This window comes from Rattus norvegicus, chromosome 5 (assembly GCF_036323735.1).
Source record: "Rattus norvegicus strain BN/NHsdMcwi chromosome 5, GRCr8, whole genome shotgun sequence".
In the NCBI taxonomy this organism is placed as follows: Eukaryota; Metazoa; Chordata; class Mammalia; order Rodentia; family Muridae; genus Rattus; species Rattus norvegicus.
In genome coordinates, this window is record NC_086023.1 from 92,835,033 (window position 1) to 92,857,699 (window position 22,667).

The 22,667-nt window shown below is 37.3% G+C and overlaps 1 protein-coding gene across 4 annotated transcripts in view; it reads left to right on the forward strand.

The window, feature by feature from the left end:
* The window catches only part of Frmd3 (FERM domain containing 3), a 266,338-nt gene that overhangs the window by 24,044 nt on the left and 219,627 nt on the right, over nucleotides 1-22,667 (forward strand). For 2 of the 4 annotated variants that reach the window (NM_001415820.1, NM_001415819.1), the window contains 1 exon segment: nucleotides 22,442-22,546. In NM_001415820.1, the coding sequence (NP_001402749.1) occupies nucleotides 22,442-22,546 (105 nt within the window). 4 annotated transcript variants of the gene reach the window in all.

Genomic DNA, 22,667 nt, shown 5'->3' on the forward strand with positions numbered 1-22,667 from the left:
AGACAGGTGGATCTTTGTCATTTCAAGGCCAGCATAATCTACATAGCAAGTTACAGGAGTGAGGGATACTCAATGAGGTTCTGTACACACACACACACACACACACACACACACACACACAGAGAGAGACATACACACACACATACACTCTCTCTCTCTCTCTCTCTCTCACACACACACACACACAGTGTTTGGGGAGAGATTAGACTTCAGTTATAAAAATCTGTATTTGTGTCTTGGTTTTGGGTTTTACTGGATGAGAGCCTCACTTTCCATGATAAGACCTGTAAAACTATAATACACTAGAGTTATTGGGAATATGGAAATATTAAATGTCCATGAAGCTTTATGGTTGGTAAACAGAAGCTCACTTCACAAATAGAATCTCTTGCCATTAATCTTAATATGAGGAAACTCAGTTTCAAAGAAGAAAATGATTAAAATCCCTCTTGTGTTGAAGAGTAAGCATAGGATTTGAACTCTGATACACTGAAATGTGGATCTTGTGTTTTCTTTACTTAATGAAGTGTGACTAAGACTGTTGGTTTTTTGTTGTTTGTTTGTTTGTTTTGTTTTGTTTTCTCTTCAGTCCAGTGCCTTTATTTTTTCTGTGTTAGCAGTCTATAAGGAAGTAGATGTTCACACTTAGAAATTGATGCTGGCCTTTTGGAAATGTGGTACAGTATACAGGACAGAGAACATTCTGCTTTTTTTTCTGGATGGAAAATGAGAAACATGCATCCTGCCATAGCATCTACAGCTGAGATATCAACAGAAAAGAAGTTAAATATATTTGGAGTTTTTGGATAGGAAAAAGCAGTATTTTTTAAGGTTGCTCACTGCTATTTAGTAATATAGCTTTATTCTCTAGAACAGGAAACAGATGTTTTCTCATCTATTGATGGGTGTTAAAGGCTGCAAATACTTAAATGCTATTTTTTCAGGGCTGTTGACCTTGATTCTTTGGTTAGGAATATTCTGGCTGATGATCAAAACTCTTAAGCTTTTAATCTTTAGATTATTTTGTGTTTATCCCATGAGGCTTAATGTGAACATTTTAATCCTCACTTTAAAGAGGCACAGCACAGAACCAGGAACTAGGATTATTTGCCTTTTCTCTTTTGCCTGGACTTACCATATAACTAACATACCAAGGTCCTTCCTTTATGAAATACCTTGGTCTTGGGTACCATAGTCACAAAAACCTAGAGTCAACATTGTCCAAAATTTATTAGATCATTCTTTCAGCAATAGTGGTCTACACCATACCGTTATAATATCCTTTCCTCTAAATATCAGCGGCTCTATACATTTCACCTTCTGCTAATACCTTGTATCCCTTGGCAGTTGAATGGGGGATGATGTCACAGGTGAGGCAGGTACAAGATAGAATGAGGCGTGTCATTGGACGAGAAGGAAGGATGGGTGGGAGAAAAGTTTGAAGGAAGAGGAAGAAACGGGAATGGAAGAGGAGAGGAGAGAGAGAAGCCGTGGTGGGACAATATGGAGGCTGACGTTAAGATTCCACGCTGTACCTTTACAGGTTGTTATGAATGTTATTAAGGGATGGATGTGCACAGGGCTTTGTATGTTTAGGTGGGCAATTATATCTTATTAATTGGATCGAAGGTTATTGTGTTGTGTGTTCTTTCATGTTGCGATTTAAGTGTTAGAAAGTGCAGTGGCTAGAAACACTGGACTGATGCAGAATTGGGATGTGTGTTTCTGGCATAGAAACCTGCCTTGGGAACTAGATAGGTAGAGAGATTGTTGCCAGGCTCAGGGAGAGGCCTTTAGCAGTGCGATATGGGAAGGAGCATAGTGGGTGAGATGCTTTGCTGACTGAGACTTAAGATATCTAGCAAATATCTTGGGGCACTGCGGTGCTGGACCTAGTCAGGGGATAAAAGACAGCTTTTTATTTTTTTATAATTTTACAACAACAGTTGAAAGCATATTTTGGTTGTCATATCACACAGTGACCAAGTATAGTTGGAGGCTGCATTTCAAATAGTGTCACAGTAATTGAACGATATTGTTATGAATCACTCAGTGGCTCATTGGCTTAAACAAAACATACTTTAAGACATACAGTTTGCCTAGATGCTCAGAACACATGAAACTCAAGACGGATGATCAAAATGCGAATGCTTCACTCCTTCTTTAAAAGGGGAACAAGAATACCCTTGGCAGGGAATAGGGAGGCAAAGTTTAGAACAGAGACAGAAGGAACACCCATTCAGAACCTGCCCCACATGTGGCCCATACATATACAGCCACCAAACTAGATAAGATGGATAAAGCAAAGACATACAGGCTGACAGGAACCGGATGTAGATCTCTCCTGAGAGACATAACCAGAATACAGCAAATTCATAGGTAAATGCCAGCAGCAAACCACTGAACTGAGAACAGGACCCCCGCTGAAGGAATCAGAGAAAGAACTGGAAGAGCTTGAAGGGGCTCGAGACCCCTTTTGAACAACAATGCCAAGCAACCAGAGCTTCCAGGGACTAAGCCACTACCCAAACACTATACATGGACTGACCCTGGACTCTGACCTCATAGGTAGCAATGAATAGCCTAGTAAGAGCACCAGTGGAAGGGGAAGCCCTTGGTCCTGCTAAGACTGAACCCCCAGTGAACGTGATTGTTGGGGGGAGGGCGGTAATGGGGGGAGGATGGGGAGGGGAACACCGATATAGAAGGGGAGGGGGAGAGGGGAGGGGGATGTTGGCCTGGAAACTGGGAAAGGGAATAACATTCGAAATGTAAATAAATACTCAAGTTAATTAAAAAAAAAAAGACACGGTTTGGTCATATGATTAGAAGGAAGGAAAAACTAGAATATATAAGTCTATCCCTAATGATCACCATACACCCTAGGACCAGACTCAGTATTCACTGCCTTGATACATCATTTATAAACTCTACCCAAGACACAAGTTCCAATTCTACATTCAATAGAGACTTAGAGAAGTAAGTTAACTACTCAAGAACTAGCAGGCTTAAAACTGTTCTCTCATCCTCTAAACGAGTTCACTTTTCTCTATTATGCTTCCTGAAACAGTTTAGATTTTTATCTGCTCCCCAAACCAACATTCAAGTTCTGTGCACTATAAACATCATTAAACATTACACACACATGGGGGGGGGAGTCTGTGCATTATAAACATCATTAAACATTACACACACATGGGGGGGGAGTCTGTGCATTATAAACATCATTAAACATTACACACACATGGGGGGGGGAGTCTGTGCATTATAAACATCATTAAACATTACACACACATGGGGGGGTGTCTGTGCATTATAAACATCAGAGAGAGAGAGAGACAGAGAGAGAGAGAGAGAGAGAGAGAGAGAGAGGGAGAGAGAGAGAGAGAGGTCTTACTATGTTGTCTTGACTTTACTGAAGCTCATTATGTAGACTAGGGTGCCATAGAATTTGCAGAAATCTCTCTGCCTCTACATTCTGAGCACTGGGAACAGAGTAATAGGCTGCCATACTGTATATGTGTTTTGTTCCTTCAATATCTGGGTCAGTAACACTGTCTTACAAACACTTTCGTTAAGGAAGTCTATGTGCATGTTGAGTCTCGGGCTTGCAGTTATCTCCCAGCTTCCTTTCAAATATTTCTTTTCTGGGGAGGTATCTGTGGAGTCATATAGTGTAAGAGGAAAACGGAGCTGAATCTTCGAACATTTTATGGCTCTCCCAGCTGTGGAACACAGAGAACATACAGATCAAGAAGACTGTTTCTTTCTTTTATTCCCAGGCAGGTTGTTTGACCTACTTAGAGGCTGTGCTGTAGTTGTACATGATAATGGATGCCCACATTTGTGCAGAAAACAGCCCTTTCTGAAAATCACAGAACGAGCAGAGAAAAATTACTTATGTTCCTTACTAAACCCTCACTTGTACGGTCCTTCTAGGGTGTCATCTGTCAGCCACAAGCATAGCTATCTACAGATAGAACTTATTTTATCAATTTAAAAACAGAACTTTTAGGTTTTATCTATTCAGAGTAATATTATGTATACTTATCTATCTCATCGGCTGTAGCTTGATTTAGAAAATACATTTGTTTTTCTTTTTTTGGAAAATTCTGTCAGGTTGTTTTCTTGATTTGGGCCTTTTCTTAGTATGGTTACTAGTAATTTAGAAAGAATTTTTAGACGTCCTGGCACTGCCAGCCTCTCTGTGAGTTTGCTTATAGTATCAGAGCAGGCAGTGTGTGGGAGGGGAGGCTGAAAGTAGAGACTGACGCTGAAAACTAAAGCACCCTTCCCTGCGCCCTCACGTGCCCTTCTTATCTCTTTTCCTCCCACACTGCCTTTTGTGTTCTCAAGGATACCCTTGGCTTCACTTATTTAGCTTTGTCAGTGACATAAACACTTCTTTAAATGTAAAAATACAATGCAAACTTAATTTTTTGTAGCAATTCATCAATCGGAGTAGGACACTGGGCTGAAAAAGATGCAAATGCGACCTGTCTCTTCCTTCTCTTCGGTGATTTTTACTTATATCGAAGACTCCGTTCTATGTATCTGGGTTACATGCTTGGGTTTCAGTCAGGTCAGGGTGAGGTAGACTCCAAAACAGAAACTGGTACCCAGGAAGATCCCAGTGGTTGTTGTCAGTGGTGTGATGAGGGTCTTAGGAAAATTATACGGGTTAAATGGAACCTCAGTTCAAAAATTTTGGAAATAATTTTTGAGCTCAGACATCCTGGATACCACAGAATTGTCATTCATTACAGGACACAGAGATGACCTGGTCAAATGGCAAGAAAAATCTCAATGAAAAACTTCCCGTAAATGAAAATACTGTGTTAAGATTCAAAAGTTTATATAGTTCTTGTATATTCATTACCACTGACTATGACCACAGGAGCTCTTCATCTAGCCAGTACAAAACATCCTCTCCAATACAAATGCAATTTGAATGCACCAAGGGTTTGTTTAGTCCATTAATAAAGAAATGTGAAGGGTGACCAAACCAGTTCAAAGAAACATAGTAAGCATCCATATTCTCTGAAAGAGGAGTACAAGATGTACCAAGGAATAGCTGTGATAGAGCTCAGCAAGAAAGTGATAAAATGATAAACGTTGAGTTGTTTCTTCTTAGAAACAGAAGTTATTCATGGTTTATAAATCTTCTATAAGTAACCATCAAATTTCATAGTACTTATCCTAAAGCATAGTTAACATGAAATTTAGCCAAGTGTGTATTTCTAAAGAATGAGATGGCCCTTTTGTGGTTATGTTGGAAGATTTATGTGTCGTTGGGATGATGCCCAATCATCTAATACTTGATTTTCAAAGTTTGGATATTTTTCTTGACAACATGATGTCAAGAAACTGTTCTTATATGCAACATTAAAACTGCCTTCTGATTACTTGTTTGATTTTTTTTAATGAAAATTTTTCATATACTCTTTTCCTCCCCCAACTGCTCCCAGATGATCCCCACCTATCCATCTCTATGATCTTTTCCCCCTCTTTAAAATACAATGAACAAATAATCAAACAAACCATAATAAAAAAACAACAAAAAGAAACACATACACACAAAAACTCAAATTCATGAAAACACAAAATTGGAAAGTAAGTTCAAACCAAATGGGGAACTGAGACAAGGAAGAGGACAAAGGTTCCCTCCCATCACTATCTCCCTTTGATATCTGTTTGCAAAGAAGATGTTCATTTTCTCACTGGGCATAGTAACCACATTTAAGGGTAGGCATCATGTTCCATAACAGAAACTCAATATAAAATGAATTGAACTATACATTTTGTTTTCCTATTGCTTTGTCTGAGCTTTTTAATTTTGTTTTGTTTATTATTATATCTTTTTGTCTTACTGGACTTTAAAGATAAGCTATTTGAATACCTGTAGCCTGAAACATGCCTCCCTCACTTCACAATTGCTTCCAGTATAGTGTATTTTATTTTAAGAGTTGTTGGCTCCTAGGTAAACCCATCAGATCAAACTGTGAAACTTGAATCTACCCACAATACTACTGCATTTAGTTCAGATTGAAATTTTTCAGGCACACAATAAACACTGCATACCTACCTGGAAATGGCATGGTTATTTTAGAAAAGGAAAAATTGGGTTTTTTTTCCTTTCTTTTTTCCTTTCTGTTTTGTTTTGTTTTGTCTAGAACCAGGGCAATTTGAACGGATCATATGAATATTAAAAATGACTGTGTTATAAACAGTATTTTTAATTAAGAAATTCACATCTTTTCATTGCCATTTGAAACAAAGGTTTTCTTTCTGAATGAATTAATCTAGACTTCATATTCCCTCTTCCATCCAACAAATCTTGTTACTTTATATTACACTAGAGAAAACTGTGATTAGCCTGTACCTGTTCTTATTTACTAAAAATCTAAATATAGTGAAGCCCTTTGAATCTTTTGTCATCCCTGTTGTGAAGGTAGTTCTGTCAATTACTTCATTTAACTATGAATCGATCCCCAATGCTACAGCCATAGTTTTGAAAATAGTGAATGGATTGTTTAGTCTCAAGGGAGAGTATATAAAGTCAAATCCCAAAACAAGATTTTTAAGAGGGTGAACAGTAATGTTGAGGACCAAGTAAGCTGGACAAGTAAGGATGGGACAGTAAGAAAGGAATTTATGTGTACAGAGCTTCCAAGAAGGCATTTGTGAATTCCTTACACATTTTTCTTGAGAATGTCTGTTACTTTCTTTCCATGGAATTACATTCTGGGAAAAAAACATAAGTTTAGTTTCAAGCCAGGTTCTAGAGATTTCTGAGCAGACAATCCATTCATGCCCTGTGTATTATAGTCTAAAAACTCTCATTAAAATAAATGGGGCAAATGAATAATCAAAAGTAGATTGACGAATTTATATTTAAGGTTGACTGATTCAGGTCTATGGATGAAGTAAGGAAACTCCCTTTGGAAGCCTTCCATGACATTTCTTAAAAATTGAGAATCAGGCTAGAGAAATGGCTCAGCACTTAAGAGCACTAACCGCTTTTCCAGAGGTCCTGAGTTCAATTTCCAGCAATCACATGGTGGTTCACAACCATCTGATACCCTCTTCTGGTGTGTCTGAATATAGTTACAATGTATTTATATAAATGAGGTAAATCTTTTTAAAAAATTGAGAATCATTCAAATAGATGTTATATTATTTGTACATTTCTCCTACCCTATATCCTGCATAAAAACACAGTAATATATGTCAGAACAGATTCTTTCAGTGTAGTCATTTTGACTTCTTTTTAAGCTACCTAGACATTCACATGCAAAATCCACCTAAAGCATAGATGTTTAAAAGAGAACCTTGCTAACAATGATGATCATCATTTCATGGTTTCGGGATGAACTCTTATTTCCTCCATGACTCTACAGTAAGACTGTTGTCAGTAGGATAGTTTTGTCCGAGACCCCTCGGCCTTCTTATTGACTTTTTTGTTCGTAGTGGATTTACACCTAACTTTAAAGAGGTATAAACTTGTTTTATACAAAAAGTACTTGAATTCTTCAGAATCTGACATTTCCAAATAGACTAGACCAGAAACTTTTCAGGGTGGATTTTTCATTTAGAGGACTCTGAAGAAATAATGTATAAGTCCCTGTGTTGATCATTTTTTCTCTAACATCTCTTTATGTAGTTATAAAATTGAGACGTTCTGAATAGGCAATCTTAACTAAGAAATTCAGATGCTAGCATCTCAGTTGAATTATGTTCTAAGGAGAAGCTGTAGACTTTTATGCATACTTTATAGCTTATCTCCTCCCACACTTTATTCACCACAGTAAACTATAAAAATCTCTACATTGTAAGTCTATGACATAGGGGGAGAACAATTCATTATCATTATCTTATTTGATATTATTTTGGTGATAGAACAAAGGAATAACTCCATATATTGCTGGCTCCTTTTCCCTTAGAAATCCCCATTCAGGTAAAATCAGGATTTCTTACTTCCAGGAAGAAAAGAAGTGGACCTCTATCAAATATACTTTGAGATTTATTGAGAGATGCTTTTAACTTCAATGTTAAGAGTAAAGGTTAACTGAAAGACATTATGGGAAAGAATAAGACATCCAAGCACAAGTATAGACTTCTCAAGGGAGTCACAGTTATATTGCTCTATAATTAGTAAAGTACAATATAACTTTTGTGACCCTCAAAGTTGCTAAGAACACTTCCCATTTTCTTTCTGTCATTGTCCAAAAGCCGTAGTTCGTAAGATAGATTTATAATGGACAATGTTTAGGTTTAAGAAAGAGATGGAAATGTTCAAGATTATATAATACTTGGCCCTAAGAAGCACAGTTCATTAGCTGTCTTTGACATTTCTGTCATCCTCTTCCAATCTCTCATAGCCATCATTATTGTTGAGCACACAGGTTTTGACAATGTGCCTAGGGGTAACTACTGCCAAGTCCTCTATTAATATACTTCTTTCATGTAGGTCCCCTTCATTTGGTAGACTTCTGTGGTGCTTAAAAATAAACATTTTATAAAAAAAGATTCGTTTCACATTATGCTTTATATTCTTGTTATATTGTACTTGCCAGCAAATATTTCATTAGGCATTGGGTGGGTGTTCTCTGACCTTTGCTTTGAATATTTCTCTTTCTGGACTCTGACATTCCAGAGGGCTTGGAGTAGTGGGCAGTACTTTTCATGGTATGGCAGTGGGTTTTGCTGTAGTTCACATAGACAATCTTGGAATGAGAGTGGGATTTGGGATAATAATGGCAGACAGACTGTGGAAAGAGAATGACATAAAAGATACATAGTTACATTCTTCCTGGATCCCTGGGTTGCCCCAGTGGGTCCTTGCCATGTGGCAGCTCTTCAGTGTTCTCCCAAAATGGATTCCTTAGTGTTGGAGTAACGCATTGTCAGGGATTATGCAAAAGTAGCTTGTCGGGGAGGAGATGGTACAAATTGTCTAATTTAGCTAGTTGTTCACAGCCAATAGGGAAGTTAACCAGCTTCTAGTGAAGGGATTAGACATGAGTCAGAAACCTATTACCCATGTGATTTTTTTAAATATTTCACTCATTTGTTTGTTTGCTTGTTTATGGTATTTATATATACCGTGACACATAAACATAGCTTGTTTATGTATTTATATATACATACCACCTCTTACATATGGATTAAGAGGATGACTGATGAGAGACAGTTCTATCAACTATGTGATGTCCAGAATTTAACTGAGGTACTCATACTTGGCAGCATCTACTGTGCCTGATGAGCCATGTCACCAGGCCAGTGTGTTTTCTTTCCAGTGCAACATTTATAACTATAATGTGTTCATGTACATACAAAATGATCTAATATAAACACATGAATACATATTTTATATATGCTAAAGTTCAAAATCGGTTCACTGTGATATTAACTGCCATTCTGTCCTTCAGGCATTTCATGTTTCCTGCCCATTTTAAGAGGAAATCTGAGCCCAGCAAATACTTGCTGATGTTTTCAAATTCTAGTGTCTCAGAATAAATAATTTGACTGAGGACACACAGATAGTGAACTGAATAGTTTTTATGTCACCTTGATTCAGGTGGTGTCATCTTGCGCAACATGACTTCAGTTGACGAAATACCTCTATCATATTATCTGTAGGCGAGTGTTTAGGACATGACCTGGTTGGTATCTTTGGACTTTCAGGATTTGTAGAATCCATCGCCTCCAGATTTTTAGAGTCTCCTTTGAAGTGTTACATGCTATTTCTAATGGCCCTGCCTTTATAAGTGAATTAGTCTTTCCTCCTCGCAGCATTTAATATCCTCTCTTTGTTGTGTATATTTAATGTTTTGATTATTATTATTCACAGGAGCCTATTTTCGGATATTGTCTATTTGACATTCCCTATGCCTCCTATACCTTGAAATGCATTACTTTTCTTAAATTTTAAATATTTTCTTCTATAATTTTGTTAAAAGTAGTTTCTGTACCTTTGACATTTTTTTTCTCCCTTCCTCTAGGCCTACTATTTTTATGTTTGGTCTTTTCATAGTTTTTCATTTTTTTCTGGATGTTTTGTGCCTGGATATTTTAGATATCACATTTTCTTTGTCTGAACTATGTATTTCTTATAACTAATCTCAAAACCAGAAATGTATTTTTATGCCTTCTAATCTGCTGTTAAGGATTACCTTCCTTCTGAGTTTTTCATTTGGGGTTTTGTTTCAATTTACATTTTCTCTAGCGATTCTATTTTTTGTTGTTGTTGTTAAATTCTACTTTCATGTCATGAATAATTTCCATTATTTCATTTGACTATTTTTTACAGTCTTCACTGAGCCATTTAAGCATGTTGTTCCTTAGGTTCTTGGATATATTCATAATTGCTGTTTTGAATTTCCTTGTCTTGCTGTTTCTACATATATTCATTTGTTTTTTGTACACCTGATTGCATGTAACATTTTCCTAACTCTTCTCTGGTAAATAGCAGTGGAAAAAAACAAAATAAGACAAAAAAACTAAAACAAACAAACAAAAAGATGAGTTTTAGGAGGAAAGGCATGATTGTGATTTTCAGACTATAAACAAATTTAGAGTCTAGTACCAACATTGTGACTGTCATAATGTTAAGATTCCCTAAGCCTAGGTTGAAAGAGTCTGAAATTAAATTTTTGAAGAGTAGACCTAACTTTCACATCAAGTTCCCATTACAGGATTGATTTTAAATTTTCATATGTCTCTCCTGAACTTTCTTCCCTATTAGGCATGCAGCAACACAGTTTCTTCTGCATGCAAATATGCATTCACATGTGCTGACATACACACACATACACACACACACAGGAGGTGAAATATGCATGGCCACCAGAATGATTTGCTGCCTATATTTAAAAACTAGAAGGCTGGACTCCCCAATTATACCTCCTCCTCATTTCAAGAGATTAGTCACGGACAAAGAAAAACATCTTGATTATACTTGTATCTGTTCTGACAACACAGCAACAGAAGCCAAGGTTGTTTTGTTTTTCAGAAACTAAAAATATGCAGAATGCCTGGTAGCACTTTAGTCACTGCTATCAGCTGTTACAAATCCTTTTTTGTTCATTAAGCCTCCTCTGCCTTTTTTACTCTGGCAGATGGGAGGTTCCTGGAAAAAGGAAAATATCATACCCACTCTGCCAGCTTTTTATTCTTGAAGATCATTCTTGTTCGTGTTTCAGCTAAGCTCCAGTGGAAAGCCTAGCAGACTTCATGAACAGCAAAAGCACTTTGGGAGGTTCTTTTGCCTGATAATAACTGAGGATAGTCAATGTATCAAATGCAGGATTTAGTTCAGTGGTCAGCTTGTGTATCCCTTGTTTTGAATCAAATAATTTCCAATGGACCACGTATCTTAAAAGTAAATGCGCGAAGTTTCTCAGTTTTAGAACTGTAGTTGTCTCAACTTAGTGTTTATTTTCTATGTTATTTTGAAGTTTGTGATGGCTGTTTGTGGTATGTATAATATTTATTATTAATTTTTTACTTTTCTTTGAGTCTGTGAAATTTCCATGTTCCTGTAGGTCTGAGCTACTAAATCTCCAGTTCATATGATTGTAAATTTTGATTGTAAATTAAAATTATCTTTGATGAAGGTGTTCACTGAGGGAAAAGTGAAGATGTTCCTCTTGGGATTCAATCTTCAGAAGGCATTCACAGATATCTATTCAAAATGTACAGAATATAGGTAAAAAAGAATCCTCTTTTAAAGTTCATGTTTTACACTCTTTATATCTTATAATCACATACAGAGATATAGACTTATAAAATAAAGACTTGTAGGCAACAAAGGTAAATGTTGGGAGATAACAAGCTACTCCTAGATTCTTGTATGTTCCTTCATATTTTTGAGTGTTTCTATAATGAAACTATCACTGAGTTGGTTATCCATATGATGAATTTCGTTTTAACCATATAGGGCAATAGTTTGTTATTTGAAGGTAAAGTGTAGAAAATATTCTTTTAATACACTATGGAAAAAAAGAAAGTCAACTGTCATTAAAACTGGAAAAGCAGACTCCCAGTTATCCTATTAGCTACAAGACATCATTTAGTTTCACATACAAGGATAAATAGAAGCAAGAATAAGGCAAATGAGAATAACTCTGGTCCTAATGTCCATGATTTCCTTCTCTATGACCCCTGACCCGGGAAATTAACAACATTTTGGGGCTCCTAAGTGCCCACAGCCATACCAATAGGCTTAGGTCAGTGCTGGTGAAGGGTCATCCATGACCAAATCTTTGGGAATCTCTATGTTTTCTCACTATTTCATTAGCCTTGGTGTTATTCATTTACTTCTGAGTGCAGTTAACTGGGTTCCTTGCAAATTTAAAAGAAAATTTGGAGAGTTGGGCTTGAGGATGAATAAAAATGGTTTTGAAATGTATATCCTTCCTGTACCTACGGTACCGGTATAAAGTAGACCAGAGCCAGCAAAGATTTTAGTTTGGCATGCTTATTAGAATGGGCACATCTGTTTTTTGGTTTATATTTTTGGTTCAAATAAAAATGTTATTACTTGATATATATGAAATGAAACACCAAATTAGGTTTCACTGTATACCAAGTTATTTTCTTTTCCAGCAATTCTATCACATTTTCCCTATAAATACTATACTATATAAAAATTCTGAGAATTTTAGGCTAATGATTGGACTAAGCATAAGAAAGCAAATGCATAGTATTGTTAACTAGTTAGCTCTTTAGGCTTTCTAAAAAGCGCATGGGTGTACACACACACACACACACACACACACACACACACACACACACACCTGTCTCCTCTGCCTGCAGTTCACACCTTTCCTCCCCACTTCTCATAAAAGACTTCCCAATCTTTGTTCTCCATCCAAAGTTGGAATATGAGAAGGAGACAAGTCAAAGATCACCCAAACCAAAACTCTGTCCACATTTTGAAGGACACCTATGTATGGATTATTCCAATGCAGTTTATGTATATATGGTTTATGCAAACAAGAAGGGCAGCACTAGATTCTCCCTGGTCTTTTAGATGGGAGGGAACTCTGAAAAGGCTACAGGTACTGATGGGTTTTCCAGGGCTCAGAAAAAAAGAGAGAAGGTACCAATCATCTCTTGCAAACTAAGAAACAGGCCTGGTGGTAACCCTCCCTCAGCCTTCAATATAGCTCCCTCAAGTTAAATGTTATTCTTCTGAAAGTTGGTTGTTTGGACTTTAAGACATTGCCCAAGGGTGGTGGGCAGTTTGGACCTTCATATGGAGGTCAGTTAATTTTACCTAATATCTGTGAAGAACACAGGCCAATGGAGAAAGTAGGAATATTCTGAATGTGACTAAATCTACTGCCTAACTTTCTGAGTTTCATTCTTTACTATTGTAGCTTTTTTGTTTAATTATTTTGTTTAATTTTATTGTGAGTTTATTGTTAGAGTTTTGGTTTTTTTATTCTTTATACTTGTAGTCACTCAAAATACTCCACAGAATTTCTCACCACACTCTTTATTTATACATGGCCTTTAGGAGACAAAGTCTTTTTCTTCCTGCCACAGTTCTGCAATTGGTATGTTAATATACAACTTCAGGCCTGGCATGGTGGCTCAGGCCTTTAATTCCAGCACTTACTGAGGCAGGGATCTCTATAAGCTCAAGGCAAACTTAATCTACAAAGTCTTCCAGGATGGCTGGTGCTACACAAGAAATCCTTGACTAAAAAACAAAAAACACCAGCAATAACAACAACAACAACAACAACAACAACAACAACAACAACAAAAATGTACAACTTCTACAGGACCTGCTCCTATAGCAGACTGCCCATGTCCAGAGGACACAGACCTCATCCCCTGACTTCACTCATAGTTGATGAGCCATGATGGCCAGCTTTCATGTTGTTCTGAAATGTTCTGACCTCTTGAACAGACACTCACCTCTCTGTTTATTAAACATAACAGAGCAAATGTAATATGGAAAAGCAATGAGAAACTTTTTACTTAATATTTTTCTAAGAGTCTCACAAAGGAAGAAATAGATTTTCTGATCAAGCATCCAGCTTAATTTCTAAGTTAATTATATAAGAAATCCAAATTTAAGTAAGACTGATTACATTTTTATGTTTAAAGACTAACAAATTCTGAACAGATTGAATATACAGAATGACACAAAATTTCAGCTAATTCTTACAGTTAGTCTTTCCAACAGCAACCAGCAGCCAAGAGCCAGCAGCCAGGTAATTTGAACAGTTTCCTAATCCCAAAGTATCATGATGTTTTCTTGACAAAACAGAACACACTAGTAAATTTGTTTTAGCAAATTTACCAGCTGTTTGGCTGGTTCACTGGTCACCTATATCTGTGTGTTATTCCAGCATGATTGGTTACTAATCAACTGTATTTGGCTTCAGGCTTTCTTTCATTGTTTGCATTGAGTGAGAAGTTTGAGTACAATAAATAGAAAAGCAAATTTGCAGTAGCTTCAATAATAGATAGGCATCATGACATCTGTTTACATTAATGTTAATAGTTTAACAATATGAATACAAAGTCTTCATTTCTCTGGACATTAGGTTCTAGCCAATGTGTTTCACGTTGTGGCAATAGTTATAGGCTGTATGTCCTTATCTATTTCCTAGAGGCAAGAGAAAGTCTTTTCTTGAAACTCAGAAAAGTAAACAGAAACTATGTTAAAATTCCTAATAAGTGGCTTTCAGATGCATGTTGTATGTGCTTTCTTGAACAAATCAGACAAGAGAAGAGTAGTTATCTTTAGCTCTATCCTGTGCCTTGGAGATAGGGGTGGGCCCTAGTTCTTTTAGATTATACTGTGGGTTGTGTATGAATAATCATACACATAATTGCACAATATTGGGATGCCATTAGCAAAGATATAGGAGTATTGGGATCCTGGTCAGTCATCCAAAGACTTCCTTATACTGTACTTAGCCTTTTTCGAAAACACAAAGCTCACCTTTACTAGATATTATATTCTATTTTGTTCATTCCTAACTATGTACAAATACTGATAGCTACCATGAGATGAATATTACCTCAATTGGTAGATCATTAGTACATTAAAGGTGTAGTCTGTGAAAGCAGTTCATAGCTCATAGTACACTAAGTATTTAATTAACTAAGTGCAGTTTTCTATTACTATGTTTTTAATCTTCATTCCTGATGGTAACTATTCCAAGCTCTTAGCTTTGGCTTAGAATCATCCTTTTGAGTAGTGTCCCTATTTAGACTTAACCAATATTTGAAAAGTATCAAAATGCCTGAGATTAGAGCTTTAGGAATAGAAAATGAAGGTTTTTATGACTTTTTTATGAAAAAAAAACATTGATGATATAAGCCATTTTTTTCATTTTTGTATACCACAGAGGTATTATTGTTTTGACTTTGCCACTGATCAAGGGAATTAAGGTAAATACATTATCAGCAACTGGCTGTTATAAAAGACTTAAATCCTTTTTCTGTTCACTCCTCCCTCCTTCATAAGGAACAATTCTAGGATGGAAATACGACTCTAAGCAGCCTCTTTGAGTGCAAAATGACCCATGACACTGGAAACCACAAACTATCTTTATTCTTAATTTTAGTAGCAATGGCATATCACTTATGCTCTGCCATTTCTAAGATGTTTCACAATTTCAAACCACAGGGATTTAAGGCCCATGGGTTTTACAAATAATTGCTTACTATATTTCCTTCATTGTTTCTAACCAATTGCTATCCAAGTGTATGATTGGTGTTTACCAAATATTTAAATGAGCCTTAAAATAACCTGTTGGGTGTTGATCTGGAAATTATTATAATTGCTACCAATTAACCGAGGAAAAACTCAGCTTCAAGATTTCATGATTTGCTGAAGGCCTCTCAGCTGATAAGTAGCAGAAACAAAACTTGACTGAAATAGCTTGTTTTGTTTGTTTTTGATACCTTGTTTGGAATGGTGAGGTGGTACATAATTTTTTGAGAAATATACCAGTTTGTGTTCATAAAAATCAGCTTCTTTGAGGAAATAAAACTTATCCCATGAGAGAGTAACAAGTTCTGTAGTCAGTCTGTATTTTATAGAAGTTCCTGCTTACTTTATTCCATATGACATCCTTCAAACAGGGACCATGGCATCATAAGTAAATATCTTCCTATTACAATATACTGTAGTTGTTTTGTAATTATTCATATGCCTCTGCCTCCTTAGTCCTAAGATTACATGCATTTGCCACCACTTTTGAGTATAGTTTTTATTTACTGAACATCTACTTGTTACTCATCTTTAAATTTTATTATTATAATTATTATTTGATTTCTGAATGAGAGACTTTATATATAATGCAATCTAGCCTAGAGCTACAAAGTTCTGATGTTTCACTATGTAGTCCATGCTGAGCTAGAATTTACAATCCTCTTTTGTAGAAGAATTTTAATCCAGCAATATGGCTACACTGGCAAGGGATATATATATATATATATATATATATATATATATATATATACACAATGATATAATAAAGCTAGAATGCACACAGGCATATACCTTTTATCCAAGACAATATATCTAATTGAGGGGCAGACAAAGTAATGAGTCAGAGAAAGATTTGACAGAATAAGTCAGAAATCGGATATGTACAATTCTCACAAGTGCAGACAGAAAGAGCAGTGATGGAGAGAAAATCCATTCAGTTCTGCTCAGTTCAATTCAGAGAATTAAGTTCAGTGCAGTTGAGTACAATTCAGAGCAGAGCAGTTGGGTTCAGAGGCAGTCTTTCCAAGCAGACCAATTCAATCAGAAGTCAAGAGAAGACAGTTTGAATCAGTCGGCTTAGAAAGGAGCTTGTGCCAGAGCAGCTGAGTTAAATCAGACAGCCAAACTTCACAAAGAGCTAGAAAGAATTAGATTTTCAGCAATAAGTCTTAGAGGCTGAAACATTCTAGACCTACATTAGCAGATGGAGGGTACAAAAGCTAGAAGCTTCCACACCCAGGTCCTAGGAATAGTAAGATGGAAACCCTCTGGGCTAAGGGCCAAGACACGTATGTAGTCTCACAGCTTGGGCACAGCTCTTATCATCATCATCACATCATGAGAAAATAAAAGCAACATTTACATTTGCACTGCTATCTATGCATCTGCCTCTTTAACCACTGGGATTACAGGGAAACCCACCATAGCTAACAAAATCTTTAAAATTGCTATAAAATATGGAATCACTTACCAAACAGACTAGGTAATAGAAATTCAGAGAAACTAAATGACGTTTTCCTTTTCTCAAAATGATTATCAAAAAAAAAATCCAACTGGAATATTCTTGCCATGTTAGAATGGACTAGAAAGGGGAGTTAATTCATGGGCAGCATTTCTAAGATAAGCAAGATGCCCAATTATTTATCATTGGCCACTGAGCTGTTATTTACTACTTTTGGACTGCAGAAAGGGATTCTGTTTAGCACTCAGGTGTAGCAGAATTAGACCTTTCATTAACGAAAGCTTCCTGTTTCTCTGCTCATTTTATACAAAGACTAATGAAATGGAATTTCACCACCACACAGGTAAAAATCTGCCCCACTTAAATTTGTCTTTTAAGATACCCCAAATCGGTGGCACTGGTCATTGAAAGCAGTGAGGCCTCCCTACCTCCTGGTGTGTGTGGCAAGTACCACTAAGGTGAAAAAAATATGTGATGTAAAGATGTGTGTTGCGGTAAATATTTAAAAATGCAGAACCTTTTAGCCCAGTTTAATGCCGGCATCCATAGGGCCACATGGCACAGAGGAATATCTTTATCTCAGCATCTCCATGCTGCCCCCAAGTACACTCAGACCCAGGTGATCTACAAACCATTCCAGCATGCCACACTGGTCCCTAGAGTTAGTTCAGGCACCCCTGGAGCCATATGGAACTAACCATAATTATCTCTGATTAGTAACTGTCCCCTCCCGTTGGCCCTCTACTAGTCGCAAACCTTCCGGTTCCAGCTACCCAGTAAAATCAAGACTCAACAAAGGACAACCCAACAATCAGATTTATATGTTAAATTCTTAATCCACAATATATCCATACAATAAATTCACAACCAATTGATAAGCATATAAATAGCCCATCTAGATAAGATAATTTACCTATAGAAATTCATCCCTCAAATATATATACACACACATACATACTGAGGGCCATTCTAGACCAACTGAATCTGGGTTGCCCTTCTCCATCTCCATCTTGATTCTCTCCTTTTCCTTCCCTTTCTCTCCTGCCTTCAAAAGCTTTGTCCTCACCTTATATTTTTACTGTCCAATCATGGCCTTAACCTAATTTGTGCCAGCCCTCCCCTGCACATAGAAATCAACCTACAGAAGTGATAGAAAAACAGAATGGATCAGGCATAGTGGAGAGAAGCAGAACTGGAAACTGAGGATCAGGCTGATGTGAATGACTTGAACTGCCACCGGAGGCCATGGTGATATCTGTGTCCATGCTGCCACAAAGGGCCACGTCTGTCTTCAAGATCCTACTGAAACCAGGGACCATGTTCACAACCTGTGCTGTCACCAAAAACCATGTAGAAGCCTATGATCCATGCTCCCACTAACTGTAAAAAACAAGGAAGTTACTTTTGCAGCGATGATTGCAGACATATAGAAAAAGGAACACGGAAAGCTTCTGTGACATCTACCTACTCCTCTAAAAAAACAGCTGCCTAAACAGGAAGCTGTCAAAGAGAACTCTTTAAAAAATGTAATAAAGATGCTTGAGTTAGCTCTCCACAATTGATGATTTCTGGCAGGGGTGCAGGAAGGGAAGGACTCAGTTCCTCTTAAAGGGCAAGCCACTGAGAGTTTGACTATGTTCCTGTGAGCATACAGATAACACAAATTGAACTTTTTTTCCTTTTCTTGAATTTAAACTTAATTTTTTAATTTATTTTAGTGGGGGGAGGTTATTAGCATTTAGGCAATTGTACTTGACTGCTCTCAAGGACATAGCAACTGCTTACATCATGATCTGCCACAACCACCAGGTTCCCTAGGGGTTTGCAGGTAAAAGAGCTGCCCCATACCCCAGTTCTCCCTGCTCCTAATGTTCTTTCCCCATTTCTGTCCTCCTCAACACCCACATTCTTCTCTGCTCTCATGCCTCTCCCCGACTCTGACTGCCTGTCTACATGTCCACTGGTCTTCCTCTACCCTTTCCCAGGTACTCACTCCTATTCCCCCAATAAACCCCCATCATATCAGATCTGTTATATGGCATTATTACTCAATGGTATATTTTGGCATGGGTACACTAGGGCCCACATTATATTTAATAACAAATGTCACAAGGAAGTCAGGATATGGACATGGAAGGACTAGAAAATAAGTATGGAAAGGGTGTGCAATGTGAAATTCTGAAAGAATCAATAAAAATATTATGTTAAAAAAAGTCCCAAATTATGCCAAATACCATCCCATACTCAATGGACCACAGTGTTGTCTTTGCAAATTACAGATCTGCATATATCACAGACAACTGTCACACCAATCAGAAAGAGCATGTGTAGTAAGCACTTAGTTCATTCACATTTTGAGGCTTCTGAATAAAAAAGTTCCCACATGAAACCAAATAAGGTGCCACTTTGGATCAGAGTAAACATTTTCTGGAATGGGTTCTCTAATGGTTTTCCCCATCTGTTGTGAAGCAATCACAATAGAAAACACACTAAAAATAAATATTTAATCTTACTGAGGATTACAAAAAGCAATTTGTATTACAATATAGACCATGAAACCCATACAATATCATTGTTTAAAGATTTTTTAAACAATATTTTATGTGTATTTGTATTATTTTGGTAAAATATAAACCTCTTAAGGACCTTCATTCCTAGTGGCCTGATCTGCTTTTAAAGAAATTACTTCATTTAAACTTTGTATGTATATTTATGAACTGATATTATATGATATAATACATATGTATATTATATGTGTATTAGGCAGTAAATAACAGTATAGGTAATTGTGAAAGTTTTCAGACATTTTTTACTGTTTTTACCCTCACCTCACCTTTTTCTGTATTTATCTATCTCCCCTTCCCACATCAGACCACTTGTACCCTACTAGTCTCCCTTTTAATTTAGTCATATATCTTCCCTCCTAGCAATGGTTCATTTTTATTTTCCTGGCTTTTGTGATTACTCCATAATACATATGTATTCACATGTGAAGATTTTTGAGCTCTAAACCTCAGGTGAAAAGAACATGAAATACTTGTACTTCCAGGTCTGGTTTTTTTTTTTTTTTTTTTGGTTCAATATATCACTCAACAATTTCTTGATTGTGTTTTCCTCCATTTAGGTTGGTGTTAGCTGTTGGTTTCACATATATTATATAGGCTTAAATTTTTCAAAATCTACTTTTAAAAAGGGTTCTTAAATGCTTTAACCTCCCTTCTAGCCCACCACCCGCCAAAGGTAGTGGGGAACAAAAGCTACCAGGTCAAGGAGAAAGTTTCTGTTTAGAAGCCGTTCGTTAGAACAAATCTAATCTGCATTGTCAGGATATCAGCAGTTGAGTTCACAGGAATCAGCAGCAGCAGCTTGATCCACTCGCAAACACCATCAGGGTATCAGCAGTCCAGTTCAGTAGTGTCAAGATAGCAAATACGACTCAGCAGTGGTGGCATGACCCAGCAGCAACAGCCAATTTCAGCCAAATCAGCAGGAGCAACCAGGACTAGCAAGATCCCCATGAGAGAGTCTCTGCTGTGCCTCTCTCAAGGAACTGAAGATCAACAAAGACAAGAGACCAACAAAGCATTGTAAAACGAGCTACCCAAGCCCCCTCGCCCCAACATTTAGTCCTATTTATAATCTATCCAACATCACATGCTTTACCTCAGCAAAACACCATGTCTGCGTGAGCAAAATTCCATGTGAGTCTGTCTTAGCAAAACTCCATCGGAGTCGTGTCAGCTGACATATCCAGAAACTTCCACTTCACTTTGCCAATCAGCCCACATCTGCAGAAGTGGGAAGAAGCTGCTAGAATACCATTGGGAGTTTTTTGTTGTGTTTCTTTCTATGAAGTCTTGACATCACATGTGTCCCACTGCCAAAAGAGACCAATGAGACCGAAGAGGACGACGGGCTGCTTTGAAGTGAAGTTACAGATACAAATGAGCTAACATGTCGGTGCTGGGAGCCAACTCTGGGTCCTTTACATGAGCAACAAACAATCTTTATTTCTGAGCCATCCCTCCAGTCCCTTGTCAGTCACACTGATGAAGCATACCCTTCTCTCTTGATTCATCATTCTTCTCAAACCAAATACATTGATTTTTTCCAACATCACTAGTAGGAGTCAGGATATTCCAATGCCTTTCACTGTGCACCTATCCCGTTTAAACCATGAGAAGTCTCAAATATTCCAGAAAGACAACGTGGTTGGGCAGAAAGCCATATTCCAAATCCAAGTACTGTGACTGAGATTCTACCTTGATCCATGCAAGTTGAGTGATCTTAAACAAGTCGATGACTTCCTTTGTCACTCAGTTGCCTCAAACACCTGAATGAGTAAATAACTGAGATTACTTAGAGCAAAGAGTCAAAGGCACCGTAAATATACAAATGTGGGTTCCCATGTGGTATTGAAGCGTGAAACGTTTTCTCAGTTGTAAATATCATAAAGGAAATTAAGGGACCTATGATAGAATGATAACACACAAGAGCATTGTACCAATGCAGAACATTTCCGTTTAGCCTATTTATTCCACTTTTGGGTATTCTTGTGATTTCAAATATGTGTGTATGTGTGCATATGTGCAAACACACGCATGCATTTTTTTGTTGGCTCACTCTTCTGGTCTGCATGTCAGAGTTCCCTGTCTGCTAATGTGTTTGAACATTTGCTTTCCAAATTGTAGTGCTATTTGGAGAGTCTGTGAAACTTTTAGGATTTGGGACTTCACTGGCAGAAGTGGGCATCTGTGTTTAAAATTTGAGATGGTTTTAGTATGTCTTTCTTTCCTGTGGCTGTTTTTTATTTTGGTGGTGGTGGTGGTGGTGGTGGTGGTGGTGGTGGTGGTGGTGGTGGTGGTGGTGGTGGAACCCTTCCATTTCCTCATCTGCTTGCTTGTGTACAAGCAGTCTCACATTTCCATTGTCACACCTTCCTTGTGAGATCACACTATATCCCATACATCAAGGATAAAAATAAGCCTTTCCTACTTTAAATGACTTCTTGCCACTTCAGTGGTCACAATAACCTAACAGTTACTAAGCTGCTCATTTTGTAAAAATTGTTGCTTGCTGAGGTTATAATTATTGGAAACATTTATGCCAATGTTTTAAGTGACCAAGCCCATTGTTCTAAACACAGACCCAGCTGGGTAAGTAAGGCTGACTGGTAATGGATTGGAAATGTGCATGCGAGATCTAACTGTAACTTAAATGTGCTTCCTTTACAGAGGGAAACCAAAGGGCAGTTTCTCATTGAATACATCTGCAACTACTATAGTTTGTTGGAGAAGGACTACTTTGGAATTCGCTATGTGGACCCAGAGAAGCAAAGGGTAAGAGTCAATCTTGACCTATGAGGTTAAGGGAAGGCCCAGAATGTTGGGCACTGGGGGATCATTTCCAGAAACCTTATGGTACTTTTATTCTAATGAATTACTAGCCCGAGAAGTAAAA